At 48.7% G+C, this 16,678-nt stretch overlaps 1 protein-coding gene across 1 annotated transcript in view; it reads left to right on the plus strand.

Annotated features, from left to right (window-relative positions):
* LOC129826804 (probable global transcription activator SNF2L2) overlaps window positions 1–16,678 on the plus strand; it is a gene marked incomplete at its 5' end in the record, with an annotated part of 74,346 nt that overhangs the window by 23,797 nt on the left and 33,871 nt on the right. The window contains one exon of the mRNA XM_055887891.1: window positions 7,176–7,399. Within this exon, the coding sequence (XP_055743866.1) occupies window positions 7,176–7,399 (224 nt within the window). The remainder of the gene's footprint in view (window positions 1–7,175; window positions 7,400–16,678) is intronic.

Raw genomic sequence — 16,678 nt, forward strand, 5'->3', positions numbered from 1 at the left:
GTTTATTATCTATGCATAGTCACTTTACAAATGACCTCAAATAACTGGTGCACCTGTTACGGCTTGTGCTCTCCTCATCCTCGGATGAGGTGAGGAGAGAAGGATCTTCTGACCAAAATGCGGGTTCAGGGAAATATGCCATCTTTATTATATATTTGACAGCCACGAAACAAAACAAAACACTTTCAAAACTACAAAATAACAAAACGACGTAGAACGGAACCTGAACATAAACTCACATCACAAACGTAAACTCACGAACAGGAACGTTACATCAAAACACACGAACAGCCAAACAGCTCCGAAAGTGAATAACATCGACAACGACGAAGACATCACAGGAGACAATCACCCACAAACAAACAGTGAGAATGCCCTACCTAAATATGACTCTTAATTAGAGGAAAATGCAAACCACCTGCCTCTAATCAAGAGCCATACCAGGTAACCCAAAACCAACATAGAAACAGATAACATAGACTGCCCACCCAAAACTAACGCCCTGACCATAAACACATAAAAACAACATAAAACAGGTCAGGACTGTTACAGTACCCCCCCCTCAAGATGCGCACGCCGGGCGCACCAGCACAAAGTCCAGGGGAGGGTCCGGGTGGGCAGTTGACCACGGTGGTGGTTCCGGCTCAGGACGCTCTCCCCACACCACCATAGTCACTCCCCTCTTCTGTCTACCCCTTCCACTGACCACCCTAAAACTACTTTCCCCAAAATAAACAGCCAGCACCGGGACAAAGGGCAGCACCGGGACAAGGGGTAGCACCGGGACAAGGGGCAGCACCGGAACAAGGGGCAGCACCAGGATAAGGACCAGCACCGGAATAAGGGGCAGCACCGGGACAAGGGGCAGCACCGGGACAAGGGGCAGCACCGGGACAAGGGGCAGCACCGGGACAAGGGGCAGCACCGGGACAAGGGGCAGCACCGGGACAAGGGGCAGCACCGGGACAAGGGGCAACACCGGGACAAGGGGCAGATCCCGGCTGAAGGACTCTGGCAGGTCCTGTTTGGACGGCTCTGGCAGGTCCTGGCTGGACGGCTCTGGCAGGTCCATGCAGGCTGACGGCTCTCGACACTCATGGCAGACTGACGGCTCTCTACGCTCATGGCAGGCTGACGGCTCTCGACACTCATGGCAGGCTGACGGCTCTCGACGCTCATGGCAGGCTGACGGCTCTCGACGCTCATGGCAGGCTGACGGCTCTCGACGCTCAATGCTCTCTGACGGCACTGGCTGCTCATGGCTCTCTGACGGCTCTGGCTGCTCATGGCTCTCTGACGGCTCTGGCTGCTCATGGCTCTCTGACGGCTCTGGCTGCTCATGGCTCTCTGACGGCTCTGGCTGCTCATGGCTCTCTGACGGCTCTGGCTGCTCATGGCTCTCTGACGGCTCTGGCTGCTCATGGCTCGCTGGCGGCTCTGGCAGATCCTGTCTGGTTGGCGGCTCTGGCAGATCCTGTCTGGTTGGCGGCTCTGGCAGATCCTGTCTGGTTGGCGGTTCTGGCAGATCCTGTCTGGTTGGCGGCTCTGGCAGATCCTGTCTGGTTGGCGGCTCTGGCAGATCCTGTCTGGCGGGCGGCTCTAGCGGCTCCTGTCTGGCTGACGGCTCTAGCGGCTCCTGTCTGGCTGACGGCTCTAGCGGCTCCTGTCTGGCGGATGGCTCTGTAGGCTCATGGCAGACGGGCGGCTTTGCAGGCTCATGGCAGACGGGCGGCTTTGCAGGCTCCTGACAGACGGATGACTCAGATGGCGCTGGGGAGACGGATGGCTCAGATGGCGCTGGGGAGACGGATGGCTCAGATGGCGCTGGGGAGACGGATGGCTCAGATGGCGCTGGGGAGACGGATGGCTCAGATGGCGCTGGGGAGACGGATGGCTCAGATGGCGCTGGGGAGACGGATAGCTCTGTAGGGAGGAAAAGGAGAGACAGCCTGGTGCGTGGTCTAGGCACCGGCTGCGCTGGAGAGGAGGAAACAGCAGGAGAGAGAACCCGGAGAGACAGCCTGGTACGGGGGGCTGCCACCGGAGGACTGGTACATGGAGGTGGCACCGGGTCTACCGGACCGTGAAGGAGGACACCTGCTCTTGAGCACCGAGCCTCCCCAACCCTACCAGGTTGAATGGACCCCGTAGCCCTGCCAGTGCGGCGAGGTGGAATAGCCCGCACTGGGCTATGCAGGCGAACCGGGGACACCACCTGTAAGGCTGGTGCCATGTACACCGGCCCGAGGAGACGTACTGGAGACCAGATACGTTGGGCCGGCTTCATGGCACTCGGCTCGATGCCCAACCTAGCCCTCCCAGTGCGGCAAGGTGGAATAGCCCGCACTGGGCTAAGCACGCGTACTGGGGACACCGTGCGCTCTACCGCATAACACGGTCTCTTACCAGTACGACGCCTTCTACCTCCACGGTAAGCACGGGGAGTTTGCTCGGGTATCTTACCCGGCTTTGCCACACTCCTCGTGTGCCCCCCCCCCAATAAATTTTTTGGTCTGACTCACGGGCTCCCAACCGCGTCGTCGCGCTGCCTCCTCATACCAGCGCCGCTCAGCCTTCGCTGCTTCCAATTCCTCCTTTGGACGGCGATATTCCCCTGGTTGAGCCCAAGGTCCTCTACCGTCCAAGATCTCCTCCCAAGTCCAGAAGTTCCTGTTGCTCCGTCGAGCATTCCCATACCGCTTGGTCACTGTTTGTTGGTGGGTGATTCTGTTACGGCTTGTGCTCTCCTCATCCTCGGATGAGGTGAGGAGAGAAGGATCTTCTGACCAAAATGCGGGTTCAGGGAAATATGCCATCTTTATTATATATTTGACAGCCACGAAACAAAACAAAACACTTTCAAAACTACAAAATAACAAAACGACGTAGAACGGAACCTGAACATAAACTCACATCACAAACGTAAACTCACGAACAGGAACGTTACATCAAAACACACGAACAGCCAAACAGCTCCGAAAGTGAATAACATCGACAACGACGAAGACATCACAGGAGACAATCACCCACAAACAAACAGTGAGAATGCCCTACCTAAATATGACTCTTAATTAGAGGAAAATGCAAACCACCTGCCTCTAATCAAGAGCCATACCAGGTAACCCAAAACCAACATAGAAACAGATAACATAGACTGCCCACCCAAAACTAACGCCCTGACCATAAACACATAAAAACAACATAAAACAGGTCAGGACTGTTACAGCACCCTTCCTATTGAATATGTACCGGTACCCCCTGTCTTTAGCCTCGTTATTGTTATGTCATTTTATTGTGTTACTTTTTGATTTCATAAAGTTTATTTTGTAAATATTTTCTTAACTCTATTTCTTGAACTGCATTGTTGGTTCAGGGCTTGTAAGTCATTATTTCACGGTAAAGTCTACAATTGTTGTATTCGGCGCATGTGACAAATAAAATTTGATTTGATTTGAGTCTCATAGCAAAGGTTCTGAATAATTATGTAAATAAGTTATTTATTTCTAATGTAAAATACATTTACAAAAAGGTCTAACCTGTTTTTGCTTTGTCATTATGGGGCATTGTGATGTCATTATGGGGTATTGTGATGTCCTTATGGGGTATTGTGTGTAGATTGATGAGAAAAACATTTAATTTAATCAATTTTGAGAATAAGGCTGTAACGTAGCAAAATGTGGAAAAAGTCAAGGGGTCTGAATACTTTTTTATTTTTTATGTTTTTGGGGGGGTGGATCAGCTTAATATTGGCAAAACCATAAGCAAATAGGTAAACTGTGATATGATTAAAGACAGGTATTTTCCTTTCCATGGTAGCAAGATCTTATCTATTTTTGCTAACTTTCTATAAAAATTTATTGGAGTGAGATCATTTCTTTCTTTTGGGATTTGTATACCGAGTATGTCCACATCACCGTCAGACCATTTAATTGGTAAACTACATGGCAATGTAAAATGTGTATTTTTTAGTGATCCAATACGTAATATGGTACATTTATCATAATTTGGTTTTAATCCAGAGAGGATAGCAAATGTATCTAGATCCTCTAAGAGGCCGTGGAGAGTTTCTAGTTGTGGTTTTAAAAGAAAACATGAATCATTAGCGTACAATGACACCTTAGTTTTTAGGCCCTGGATTTCTAATCCCTTAATATTAATGTTTGATCTAATTTTAACAGCTAACATTTCAATGGCAATAATAAATAGATATGCCGATAGTGGACAACCTTGTTTTACTCCTCTAGATAGTTTAAAACTTTCTGAGATGGAGCCATTATTTACTATTTTACACCTAGGGTTACTATACATAATTTTTACCCATTTTATAAGAGATTCCCCAAAATTGAAATATTCTAGGCATTTATATATAAACTCCAGTCGTACTTTATCAAAAGCCTTTTCAAAATCAGCTATGAAAACCAGGCCTGGTGTCCCCGATATTTCATAGTGTTCTATTGTTTCCAGTACTTGCCTTATATTATCTCCAATGTATCGTCCATGTAAAAAACCTGTCTGATTAGGATGAATAATATCTGACAAAACTTTTTTTATTCTATGCGCCAAGCATTTTGCTAGGATTTTTGCATCACAACACTGAAGTGTAAGAGGTCTCCAATTTTTTAAATGGACTGGATTTTTATATATACCACTTGGGTCCTGTTTCAGTAATAATGATATCACACCTTCTTGTTGCGTGTCTGATAATCTATCATTTATATAGGAGTGGTTAAAACAAGCTAATAATGGTCCTTTGAGTATATCAAAAAAATGTTTGTATACTTCCACTGGTATGCCATCCAGTCCTGGAGTTTTCCCATCCTTAAAGGCCCCAATTGCATCAAGTAGTTCCTCCTCTGTAATTAGGCCTTCACATGAGTCTTTCTGTACAGATGTTAATTTTACATTATTATTAGGGAAAAAATCCATACAATTAGTTTCAGTTAGTGGAGATGGAGGAGCCTGAAACGAAAATATATTCTTAAAGTACTTTACTTCCTCTTTCAAAATATCATTTGGTGAATCATGCGTGACTCCATCATTTGTAATAAGTTTTAATACGTTTTTTTTGGTAGCATTTCTATATTGAAGATTGAAAAAGAATTTGGTGCATTTTTCCCCATATTCCATCCAGTTCGCTTTATTTTTGTAATATATTACACTGGATCTTTCTTGAATAAGTTCCTCCATTTCTTTTTGTTTTTCCTCTAACTTATTCTGTGCCTCTATGGTACCGTTTTTATTGTTATCTAACTGTACTGTTAGTCCTTCAATTTCCTTTGTTAATATGGACTCTTTTGATCGAAATTGCTTTTGTTTTATAGATGAGTACTGAATTGCATGGCCTCTAAAGGCACACGTAAAAGTGTCCCATACAATATGGGGATCTGCTGTACCTATGTTATGTCTAAAAAAGTCAGTTATAAATTCTTCTGTCCTAGTTCTAAACAATTTATCATCTAGTAGGCTTTGATTAAATTTCCAATATCCTCGCCCACGTGGAAATTCTGTAAGAGTAATATATATGCCAATTATGTGATGGTCCGACCGCATTCTGTCCCCTATCAAACACTTTTTTAACTTTTGGTGCCAGAGAGAATGATATAAGAAAGTAGTCAAGGCGACTAGCTTGATTAAGCCTCCGCCATGTATATCTCACTAGGTCAGGGTATTTAAGTCTCCATATATCCACTAATTCCAATATATCCATGACATTCCTGATTTCCTTAAGTGCCTGAGGGTGATAGTTTGTAGTGTGATTTCCTTTCCGGTCCATAGAGGTATTTAAGACCGTATTAAAATCTCCCACTATAATAATAAAGTCTAGTGTTGCTTGTAGAGTTGATACATTCTTATATATATTGTCAAAGAAGCTTGGATCATCATCATTCGGACCGTATAGGTTAATAAGCCATATATGTTTATTGTCCAATAACATATTTAAAATAATCCATCTACCTTGAGGATCTGTTTGGACAAGTTGCACATTTGGATCAAAGTTATTATTAATTAAAACCATCACCCCTTTTGAATTTCTTTGCCCATGGGAGAAATATATTTTGCCACAAAACTTCATCTAAAACTGTCGAATGGGTTTCCTGTAAACAGTAGATATTATAATCCTTCTCTTTTAGCCAGGTAAATACTGATCGTCTTTTCTTATTATCTGCTAAGCCATTACAATTGTAACTGGCTATACTTATTTCACCACTTACCATAATGAGACACACCTTTCAATTATTTTTATCAAAATATATGTTTGTAAACGTCCTATTAAAAAGTAACATAATGATTGAGTGTCTATATAGTTGTACCATGACATTTGCATCTCCACTAAGCAAACCTCCAATTGGTCCCCACTATTCCACCCGCCAAAAGCCCCCATCTCGAGTTGGGTTGTCATCCCAATGCCCGGCAGACCACCCCCGACCCCCCGCATCGCACAGCCCCGGACCGACTGGGATCCATCCTTCGAAAAGTGCACACAGCACCATCCACCGAACCGAAGCAGATCCATTGCCAAATGCATTTCCATCGCCCTCACCTCGATTTTTATTACATATTGCTGTGAATCATCCTCTATAGTCCCTAACATCTTTTACTTCTTCCTTCGCAACAGTTGTGGGATACACACATACACCCACACACATTCAGCCCTTACCCCCACACAACCATAAGCTCTCCCTCTCAACAGAGAGAGGGTGAGAATACTTTCCGAATAGTGAATACTTTCAGTTTCATAACTAGAAGTCCTACGAACACATGCTTAATACTGTTAGACAGGTAAGAATTGTGGGATTCTGAAACAATGTGATACAATACACCTGCACATTTGTTCTTGGCTTATGAGTTCAGTCTGTAACCAGAACAATGGGAAGAACAGCTACAGTATATGAGTGTATTTCTATCTGTGTGTCGCCCTCTACAGGCAGTAGAGGATGGTAACCTGTATTTCTATCTGTGTGTCGCCCTCTACAGGCAGTAGAGGATGGTAACCTGTATTTCTATCTGTGTGTCGCCCTCTACAGGCAGTAGAGGATGGTAACCTGTATTTCTATCTGTGTGTCGCCCCCTACAGGCAGTAGAGGATGGTAACCTGTATTTCTATCTGTGTGTCGCCCTCTACAGGCAGTAGAGGATGGTAACCTGTATTTCTATCTGTGTGTCGCCCTCTACAGGCAGTAGAGGATGGAAACCTGGAGGAAATGGAGGAAGAGATCCGTCTGAAGAAGTCGAGGAAGAGGAGGAGACGAGGGGACAAGGACGGAGGGAGGGAAGAGGGAGGAGAGAAGGCAAAGAAGAGGCGTGGACGTCCCCCTGCTGAGAAGCTGTCCCCCAACCCCCCCAAACTCACCAAACAGATGAACGCCATCATCGACACCGTCATCAACTACAGAGACGGGTAAGAGAACCATAGCAGGAGAGAGTGGTGGTCCCCCCAACCAGTCCTCTAGTACCATAGCAGGAGAGAGTGGTGGTCCCCCCAACCAGTCCTCTAGTACCATAGCAGGAGAGAGTGGTGGTACCCCCAACCAGTCCTCTAGTACCATAGCAGGAGAGAGTGGTGGTCCCCCCAACCAGTCCTCTAGTACCATAGCAGGAGAGAGTGGTGGTCCCCCCAACCAGTCCTCTAGTACCATAGCAGGAGAGAGTGGTGGTACCCCCAACCAGTCCTCTAGTACCATAGCAGGAGAGAGTGGTGGTCCCCCCAACCAGTCCTCTAGTACCATAGCAGGAGAGAGTGGTGGTACCCCCAACCAGTCCTCTAGTACCATAGCAGGAAAGAGTGGTGGTCCCCCCAACCAGTCCTCTAGTACCATAGCAGGAGAGAGTGGTGGTACCCCCAACCAGTCCTCTAGTACCATAGCAGGAGAGAGTGGTGGTACCCCCAACCAGTCCTCTAGAACCATAGCAGGAGAGAGTGGTGGTACCCCCAACCAGTCCTCTAGTACCATAGCAGGAGAGAGTGGTGGTACCCCCAACCAGTCCTCTAGTACCATAGCAGGAGAGAGTGGTGGTACCCCCAACCAGTCCTCTAGTACCATAGCAGGAGAGAGTGGTGGTACCCCCAACCAGTCCTCTAGAACCATAGCAGGAGAGAGTGGTGGTCCCCCCAACCAGTCCTCTAGTACCATAGCAGAAGAGAGTGGTGTCCCCAACCAGTCCTCTAGTACCATAGCAGGAGAGAGTGGTGTCCCCAACCAGTCCTCTAGTACCATAGCAGGAGAGAGTGGTGGTACCCCCAACCAGTCCTCTAGTACCATAGCAGGAGAGAGTGGTGGTACCCCCAACCAGTCCTCTAGTACCATAGCAGGAGAGAGTGGTGGTCCCCCCAACCAGTCCTCTAGTACCATAGCAGGAGAGAGTGGTGGTACCCCCAACCAGTCCTCTAGTACCATAGCAGGAGAGAGTGGTGGTACCCCCAACCAGTCCTCTAGTACCATAGCAGGAGAGAGTGGTGGTCCCCCCAACCAGTCCTCTAGTACCATAGCAGGAGAGAGTGGTGGTCCCCCCAACCAGTCCTCTAGTACTATAGCAGGAGAGAGTGGTGGTCCCCCCAACCAGTCCTCTAGTACCATAGCAGGAGAGAGTGGTGGTACCCCCAACCAGTCCTCTAGTACCATAGCAGGAGAGAGTGGTGGTACCCCCAACCAGTCCTCTAGTACCATAGCAGGAGAGAGTGGTGTCCCCAATCAGTCCTCTAGTACCATAGCAGGAGAGAGTGGTGGTACCCCCAACCAGTCCTCTAGTACCATAGCAGGAGAGAGTGGTGGTCCCCCCAACCAGTCCTCTAGAACCATAGCAGGAGAGAGTGGTGGTACCCCCAACCAGTCCTCTAGAACCATAGCAGGAGAGAGTGGTGGTACCCCCAACCAGTCCTCTAGAACCATAGCAGGAGAGAGTGGTGGTCCCCCCAACCAGTCCTCTAGTACCATAGCAGGAGAGAGTGGTGGTACCCCCAACCAGTCCTCTAGTACCATAGCAGGAGAGAGTGGTGGTACCCCCAACCAGTCCTCTAGTACCATAGCAGGAGAGAGTGGTGGTACCCCCAACCAGTCCTCTAGTACCATAGCAGGAGAGAGTGGTGGTCCCCCCAACCAGTCCTCTAGTACCATAGCAGGAGAGAGTGGTGGTCCCCCCAACCAGTCCTCTAGTACCATAGCAGGAGAGAGTGGTGGTCCCCCCAACCAGTCCTCTAGTACCATAGCAGGAGAGAGTGGTGGTCCCCCCAACCAGTCCTCTAGTACCATAGCAGGAGAGAGTGGTGGTACCCCCAACCAGTCCTCTAGTACCATAGCAGGAGAGAGTGGTGGTACCCCCAACCAGTCCTCTAGTACCATAGCAGGAGAGAGTGGTGGTCCCCCCAACCAGTCCTCTAGTACCATAGCAGGAGAGAGTGGTGGTCCCCCCAACCAGTCCTCTAGTACCATAGCAGGAGAGAGTGGTGGTACCCCCAACCAGTCCTCTAGTACCATAGCAGGAGAGATTGGTGGTCCCCCAACCAGTCCTCTAGTACCATAGCAGGAGAGAGTGGTGTCCCCAACCAGTCCTCTAGTACCATAGCAGGAGAGAGTGGTGGTCCCCCAACCAGTCCTCTAGTACCATAGCAGGAGAGAGTGGTGGTCCCCCCAACCAGTCCTCTAGTACCATAGCAGGAGAGAGTGGTGGTACCCCCAACCAGTCCTCTAGTACCATAGCAGGAGAGAGTGGTGTCCCCAACCAGTCCTCTAGTACCATAGCAGGAGAGAGTGGTGGTCCCCCCAACCAGTCCTCTAGTACCATAGCAGGAGAGAGTGGTGTCCCCAACCAGTCCTCTAGTACCATAGCAGGAGAGAGTGGTGGTCCCCCAACCAGTCCTCTAGTACCATAGCAGGAGAGAGTGGTGTCCCCAACCAGTCCTCTAGTACCATAGCAGGAGAGAGTGGTGTCCCCAACCAGTCCTCTAGTACCATAGCAGGAGAGAGTGGTGGTGTCCCCAACCAGTCCTCTAGTACCATAGCAGGAGAGAGTGGTGTCCCCAACCAGTCCTCTAGTACCATAGCAGGAGAGAGTGGTGGTACCCCCAACCATATCTCTAGAACCATAGCAGGAGAGAGTGGTGTCCCCAACCAGTCCTCTAGTACCATAGCAGGAGAGAGTGGTGGTCCCCCCAACCAGTCCTCTAGAACCATAGCAGGAGAGAGTGGTGGTACCCCCAACCAGTCCTCTAGTACCATAGCAGGAGAGAGTGGTGTCCCCAACCAGTCCTCTAGTACCATAGCAGGAGAGAGTGGTGGTCCCCCCAACCAGTCCTCTAGAACCATAGCAGGAGAGAGTGGTGGTCCCCCCAACCAGTCCTCTAGTACCATAGCAGGAGAGAGTGGTGGTCCCCCCAACCAGTCCTCTAGTACCATAGCAGGAGAGAGTGGTGGTCCCCCCAACCAGTCCTCTAGTACCATAGCAGGAGAGAGTGGTGGTCCCCCCAACCAGTCCTCTAGTACCATAGCAGGAGAGAGTGGTGGTCCCCCCAACCAGTCCTCTAGTACCATAGCAGGAGAGAGTGGTGGTACCCCCAACCAGTCCTCTAGTACCATAGCAGGAGAGAGTGGTGGTACCCCCAACCAGTCCTCTAGTACCATAGCAGGAGAGAGTGGTGGTCCCCCCAACCAGTCCTCTAGTACCATAGCAGGAGAGAGTGGTGGTCCCCCCAACCAGTCCTCTAGTACCATAGCAGGAGAGAGTGGTGGTCCCCCCAACCAGTCCTCTAGTACCATAGCAGGAGAGAGTGGTGGTCCCCCCAACCAGTCCTCTAGTACCATAGCAGGAGAGAGTGGTGGTACCCCCAACCAGTCCTCTAGTACCATAGCAGGAGAGAGTGGTGGTACCCCCAACCAGTCCTCTAGTACCATAGCAGGAGAGAGTGGTGGTACCCCCAACCAGTCCTCTAGTACCATAGCAGGAGAGAGTGGTGGTACCCCCAACCAGTCCTCTAGTACCATAGCAGGAGAGAGTGGTGGTACCCCCAACCAGTCCTCTAGTACCATAGCAGGAGAGAGTGGTGGTACCCCCAACCAGTCCTCTAGAACCATAGCAGGAGAGAGTGGTGGTACCCCCAACCAGTCCTCTAGTACCATAGCAGGAGAGATTGGTGGTACCCCCAACCAGTCCTCTAGAACCATAGCAGGAGAGAGTGGTGGTACCCCCAACCAGTCCTCTAGTACCATAGCAGGAGAGAGTGGTGGTACCCCCAACCAGTCCTCTAGAACCATAGCAGGAGAGAGTGGTGGTCCCCCCAACCAGTCCTCTAGTACCTGGGTTGCACATGTTTTCTCTAGTAGAGATAGTAGTATAGTATAGTAGTAATATATATAATATATAGTATAGTAGTAATATATATAGTATCCCTGATTAAATTATTGACAGAGTTGTGATAGTGTTTAGCCAGTATTCCTCTGGGGTTCCTATATCAGTATTGTCCTCTGGGGTTCCTATATCAGTATCGTGCTCTGTCCTCTGGGGTTCCTATATCAGTATCGTCCTCTGGGGTTCCTATATCAGTATCGTCCTCTGGGGTTCCTATATCTGTATCGTCCTCTGGGGTTCCTATATCAGTATCGTCCTCTAGGGTTCCTATATCAGTATCGTCCTCTAGGGTTCCTATATCAGTATCGTCCTCTGGGGTTCCTATATCAGTATCGTGCTCTGTCCTCTGGGGTTCCTATATCTGTATCATGCTCTGTCCTCTGGGGTTCCTATATCTGTATCGTCCTCTGGGGTTCCTATATCAGTATCATGCTCTGTCCTCTGGGGTTCCTATATCTGTATCATGCTCTGTCCTCTGGGGTTCCTATATCTGTATCGTCCTCTGGGGTTCCTATATCTGTATCGTCCTCTGGGGTTCCTATATCAGTATCATGCTCTGTCCTCTGGGACTCCTATATCAGTATCGTCCTCTGTGGTTCCTATATCAGTATCGTCCTCTGTCCTCTGGGGCTCCTATATCAGTATCGTCCTCTGGGGTTCCTATATCAGTATCGTCCTCTGGGGTTCCTATATCAGTATCGTCCTCTGGGGTTCCTATATCAGTATCATGCTCTGGGGTTCCTATATCAGTATCGTCCTCTGGGGTTCCTATATCTGTATCGTCCTCTGTCCTCTGGGGTTCCTATATCAGTATCGTCCTCTGGTGTTCCTATATCTGTATCGTCCTCTGTCCTCTGGGGTTCCTATATCAGTATCGTCCTCTGGGGTTCCTATATCTGTATCGTCCTCTGGGGTTCCTATATCAGTATCGTCCTCTGGGTTTCCTATATCTGTATCGTCCTCTGCGGTTCCTATATCAGTATCGTCCTCTGGGGTTCCTATATCAGTATCATGCTCTGTCCTCTGGGGTTCCTATATCAGTATCGTCCTCTGGGGTTCCTATATCAGTATCGTCCTCTGGGGTTCCTATATCAGTATCGTCCTCTGGGGTTCCTATATCAGTATCGTCCTCTGGGGTTCCTATATCAGTATCGTCCTCTGGGGTTCCTATATCAGTATAATGCTCTGGGGTTCCTATATCAGTATCGTCCTCTGGGGTTCCTATATCTGTATCGTCCTCTGTCCTCTGGGGTTCCTATATCAGTATCGTCCTCTGGGGTTCCTATATCAGTATCGTCCTCTGGGGTTCCTATATCTGTATCGTCCTCTTTCCTCTGGGGTTCCTATATCTGTATCGTCCTCTGTCCTCTGGGGTTCCTATATCTGTATCGTCCTCTGGGGTTCCTATATCAGTATCGTCCTCTGGGATTCCTATATCAGTATCGTGCTCTGTCCTCTGGGGTTCCTATATCAGTATCGTCCTCTGGGGTTCCTATATCAGTATCGTCCTCTGGGGTTCCTATATCAGTATCGTCCTCTGGGGTTCCTATATCAGTATCGTCCTCTGTCCTCTGGGGTTCCTATATCAGTATCATGCTCTGTCCTCTGGGGTTCCTATATCTGTATCGTCCTCTGGGGTTCCTATATCAGTATCGTCCTCCGGGGTTCCTATATCAGTATCGTCCTCTGGGGTTCCTATATCAGTATCGTCCTCTGGGGTTCCTATATCAGTATCGTCCTCTGGGGTTCCTATATCTGTATCGTCCTCTGGGGTTCCTATATCAGTATCGTCCTCTGGGGTTCCTATATCAGTATCGTCCTCTGGGGTTCCTATATCTGTATCGTGCTCTGTCCTCTGGGGTTCCTATATCAGTATCGTCCTCTGGGGTTCCTATATCAGTATCGTGCTCTGGGGTTCCTATATCAGTATCGTGCTCTGGGGTTCCTATATCAGTATCGTGCTCTGGGGTTCCTATATCTGTTCCGTCCTCTGTCCTCTGGGGTTCCTATATCAGTATCGTCCTCTGTCCTCTGGGGTTCCTATATCTGTATCGTCCTCTGTCCTCTGGGGTTCCTATATCTGTATCGTCCTCTGTCCTCTGGGGTTCCTATATCTGTATCGTCCTCTGTCCTCTGGGGTTCCTATATCTGTATCGTCCTCTGTCCTCTGGGGTTCCTATATCTGTATCGTCCTCTGGGGTTCCTATATCTGTATCGTCCTCTGGGGTTCCTATATCAGTATCATCCTCAGGGGTTCCTATATCTGTATCGTCCTCTGGGGTTCCTATATCTGTATCGTCCTCTGTCCTCTGGGGTTCCTATATCAGTATCGTCCTCTGGGGTTCCTATATCAGTATCGTCCTCTGGGGTTCCTATATCAGTATCGTCCTCTGGGGTTCCTATATCAGTATCGTGCTCTAGGGTTCCTATATCAGTATCGTCCTCTGTCCTCTGGGGTTCCTATATCAGTATCATGCTCTGGGGTTCCTATATCTGTATCGTCCTCTGGGGTTCCTATATCAGTATCGTCCTCTGGGGTTCCTAAATCAGTATCGTCCTCTGTCCTCTGGGGTTCCTATATTAGTATCATGCTCTGTCCTCTGGGGTTCCTATATCAGTATCGTCCTCTGGGGTTCCTATATCAGTATCGTCCTCTGGGGTTCCTATATCTGTATCGTCCTCTGTCCTCTGGGGTTCCTATATCTGTTCCGTGCTCTGTCCTCTGGGGTTCCTTTATCAGTATCGTCCTCTGGGGTTCCTATATCTGTATCGTCCTCTGGGGCTTCTATATCAGTATCGTGCTCTGTTCTCTGGGGTTCCTATATCAGTATCGTCCTCTGGGGTTCCTATATCAGTATCGTCCTCTGGGGTTCCTATATCAGTATCGTCCTCTGGGGTTCCTATATCTGTTCCGTCCTCTGGGGTTCCTATATCTGTTCCGTGCTCTGTCCTCTGGGGTTCCTATATCAGTATCGTCCTCTGGGGTTCCTATATCTTTTCCGTGCTCTGTCCTCTGGGGTTCCTTTATCAGTATCGTCCTCTGGGGTTCCTATATCAGTATCGTCCTCTGGGATTCCTATATCAGTATCGTCCTCTGGGGTTCCTTTATCAGTATCGTCCTCTGGGATTCCTATATCAGTATCGTCCTCTGGGGTTCCTATATCAGTATCATGCTCTGTCCTCTAGTGTTCCTATATCAGTATCGTGCTCTGTCCTCTGGGGTTCCTATATCAGTATCATGCTCTGGGGTTCCTATATCAGTATCGTCCTCTGGGGTTCCTATATCAGTATCGTGCTCTGGGGTTCCTATATCTGTATCGTCCTCTGGGGTTCCTATATCAGTATCGTCCTCTGGGGTTCCTATATCAGTATCGTCCTCTGGGGTTCCTATATCAGTATCGTGCTCTAGGGTTCCTATATCAGTATCGTCCTCTGTCCTCTGGGGTTCCTATATCAGTATCATGCTCTGGGGTTCCTATATCTGTATCGTCCTCTGGGGTTCCTATATCAGTATCGTCCTCTGGGGTTCCTATATCAGTATCGTCCTCTGTCCTCTGGGGTTCCTATATCAGTATCATGCTCTGTCCTCTGGGGTTCCTATATCAGTATCGTCCTCTGGGGTTCCTATATCTGTATCGTCCTCTGGGGTTCCTATATCAGTATCGTCCTCTGGGGTTCCTATATCTGTATCGTGCTCTGTCCTCTGGGGTTCCTATATCAGTATCGTCCTCTGGGGTTCCTATATCAGTATCGTGCTCTGGGGTTCCTATATCAGTATCGTTCTCTGGGGTTCCTATATCAGTATCGTGCTCTGGGGTTCCTATATCAGTATCGTGCTCTGGGGTTCCTATATCAGTATCGTTCTCTGGGGTTCCTATATCAGTATCGTTCTCTGGGGTTCCTATATCAGTATCGTGCTCTGGGGTTCCTATATCTGTTCCGTCCTCTGTCCTCTGGGGTTCCTATATCTGTATCGTCCTCTGTCCTCTGGGGTTCCTATATCTGTATCGTCCTCTGGGGTTCCTATATCTGTATCGTCCTCTGGGGTTCCTATATCAGTATCATCCTCTGGGGTTCCTATATCTGTATCGTCCTCTGGGGTTCCTATATCTGTATCGTCCTCTGTCCTCTGGGGTTCCTATATCAGCATCGTCCTCTGGGGTTCCTATATCAGTATCGTCCTCTGGGGTTCCTATATCAGTATCGTCCTCTGGGGTTCCTATATCTGTTCCGTCCTCTGGGGTTCCTATATCTGTTCCGTGCTCTGTCCTCTGGGGTTCCTTTATCAGTATCGTCCTCTGGGGTTCCTATATCTGTTCCGTGCTCTGTCCTCTGGGGTTCCTTTATCAGTATCGTCCTCTGGGGTTCCTATATCTGTTCCGTGCTCTGTCCTCTGGGGTTCCTATATCTGTTCCGTGCTCTGTCCTCTGGGGTTCCTATATCAGTATCATGCTCTGTCCTCTGGGGTTCCTATATCAGTATCGTCCTCTGGGGTTCCTATATCAGTATCGTCCTCTGGGGTTCCTATATCAGTATCGTCCTCTGGGGTTCCTATATCAGTATCATGCTCTGTCCTCTGGGGTTCCTATATCAGTATCGTCCTCTGGGGTTCCTATATCAGTATCGTCCTCTGGGGTTCCTATATCAGTATCGTCCTCTGGGGTTCCTATATCAGTATCATGCTCTGTCCTCTGGGGTTCCTATATCAGTATCGTCCTCTGGGGTTCCTATATCAGTATCGTCCTCTGGGGCTCCTATATCAGTATCGTCCTCTGGGGTTCCTATATCAGTATCGTCCTCTGGGGTTCCTATATCTGTTCCGTGCTCTGTCCTCTGGGGTTCCTATATCAGTATCATGCTCTGTCCTCTGGGGTTCCTATATCAGTATCGTCCTCTGGGGTTCCTATATCAGTATCGTCCTCTGGGGTTCCTATATCAGTATCGTCCTCTGGGGTTCCTATATCAGTATCGTCCTCTGGGGTTCCTATATCAGTATCGTCCTCTGGGGTTCCTATATCAGTATCATGCTCTGTCCTCTGGGGTTCCTATATCAGTATCGTCCTCTGGGGCTCCTATATCAGTATCGTCCTCTGGGGTTCCTATATCAGTATCGTCCTCTGGGGTTCCTATATCAGTATCGTCCTCTGGGGTTCCTATATTTGTTTTGTGCTCTGGGGTTCCAATATCAGTATCGTCCTCTGGGGTTCCTATATCTGTATCCTGCTCTGTCCTCTGGGGTTCCTATTTCAGTATCGTGCTTTGTCCTCTGGGGTTCCTATATCAGTATCATGCTCTGGGGTTCCTATATCAGTATCGTCCTCTGGGGTTCCTATATCAG

Source organism: Salvelinus fontinalis, chromosome 28 (assembly GCF_029448725.1).
Source record: "Salvelinus fontinalis isolate EN_2023a chromosome 28, ASM2944872v1, whole genome shotgun sequence".
In the NCBI taxonomy this organism is placed as follows: domain Eukaryota; kingdom Metazoa; phylum Chordata; class Actinopteri; order Salmoniformes; family Salmonidae; genus Salvelinus; species Salvelinus fontinalis.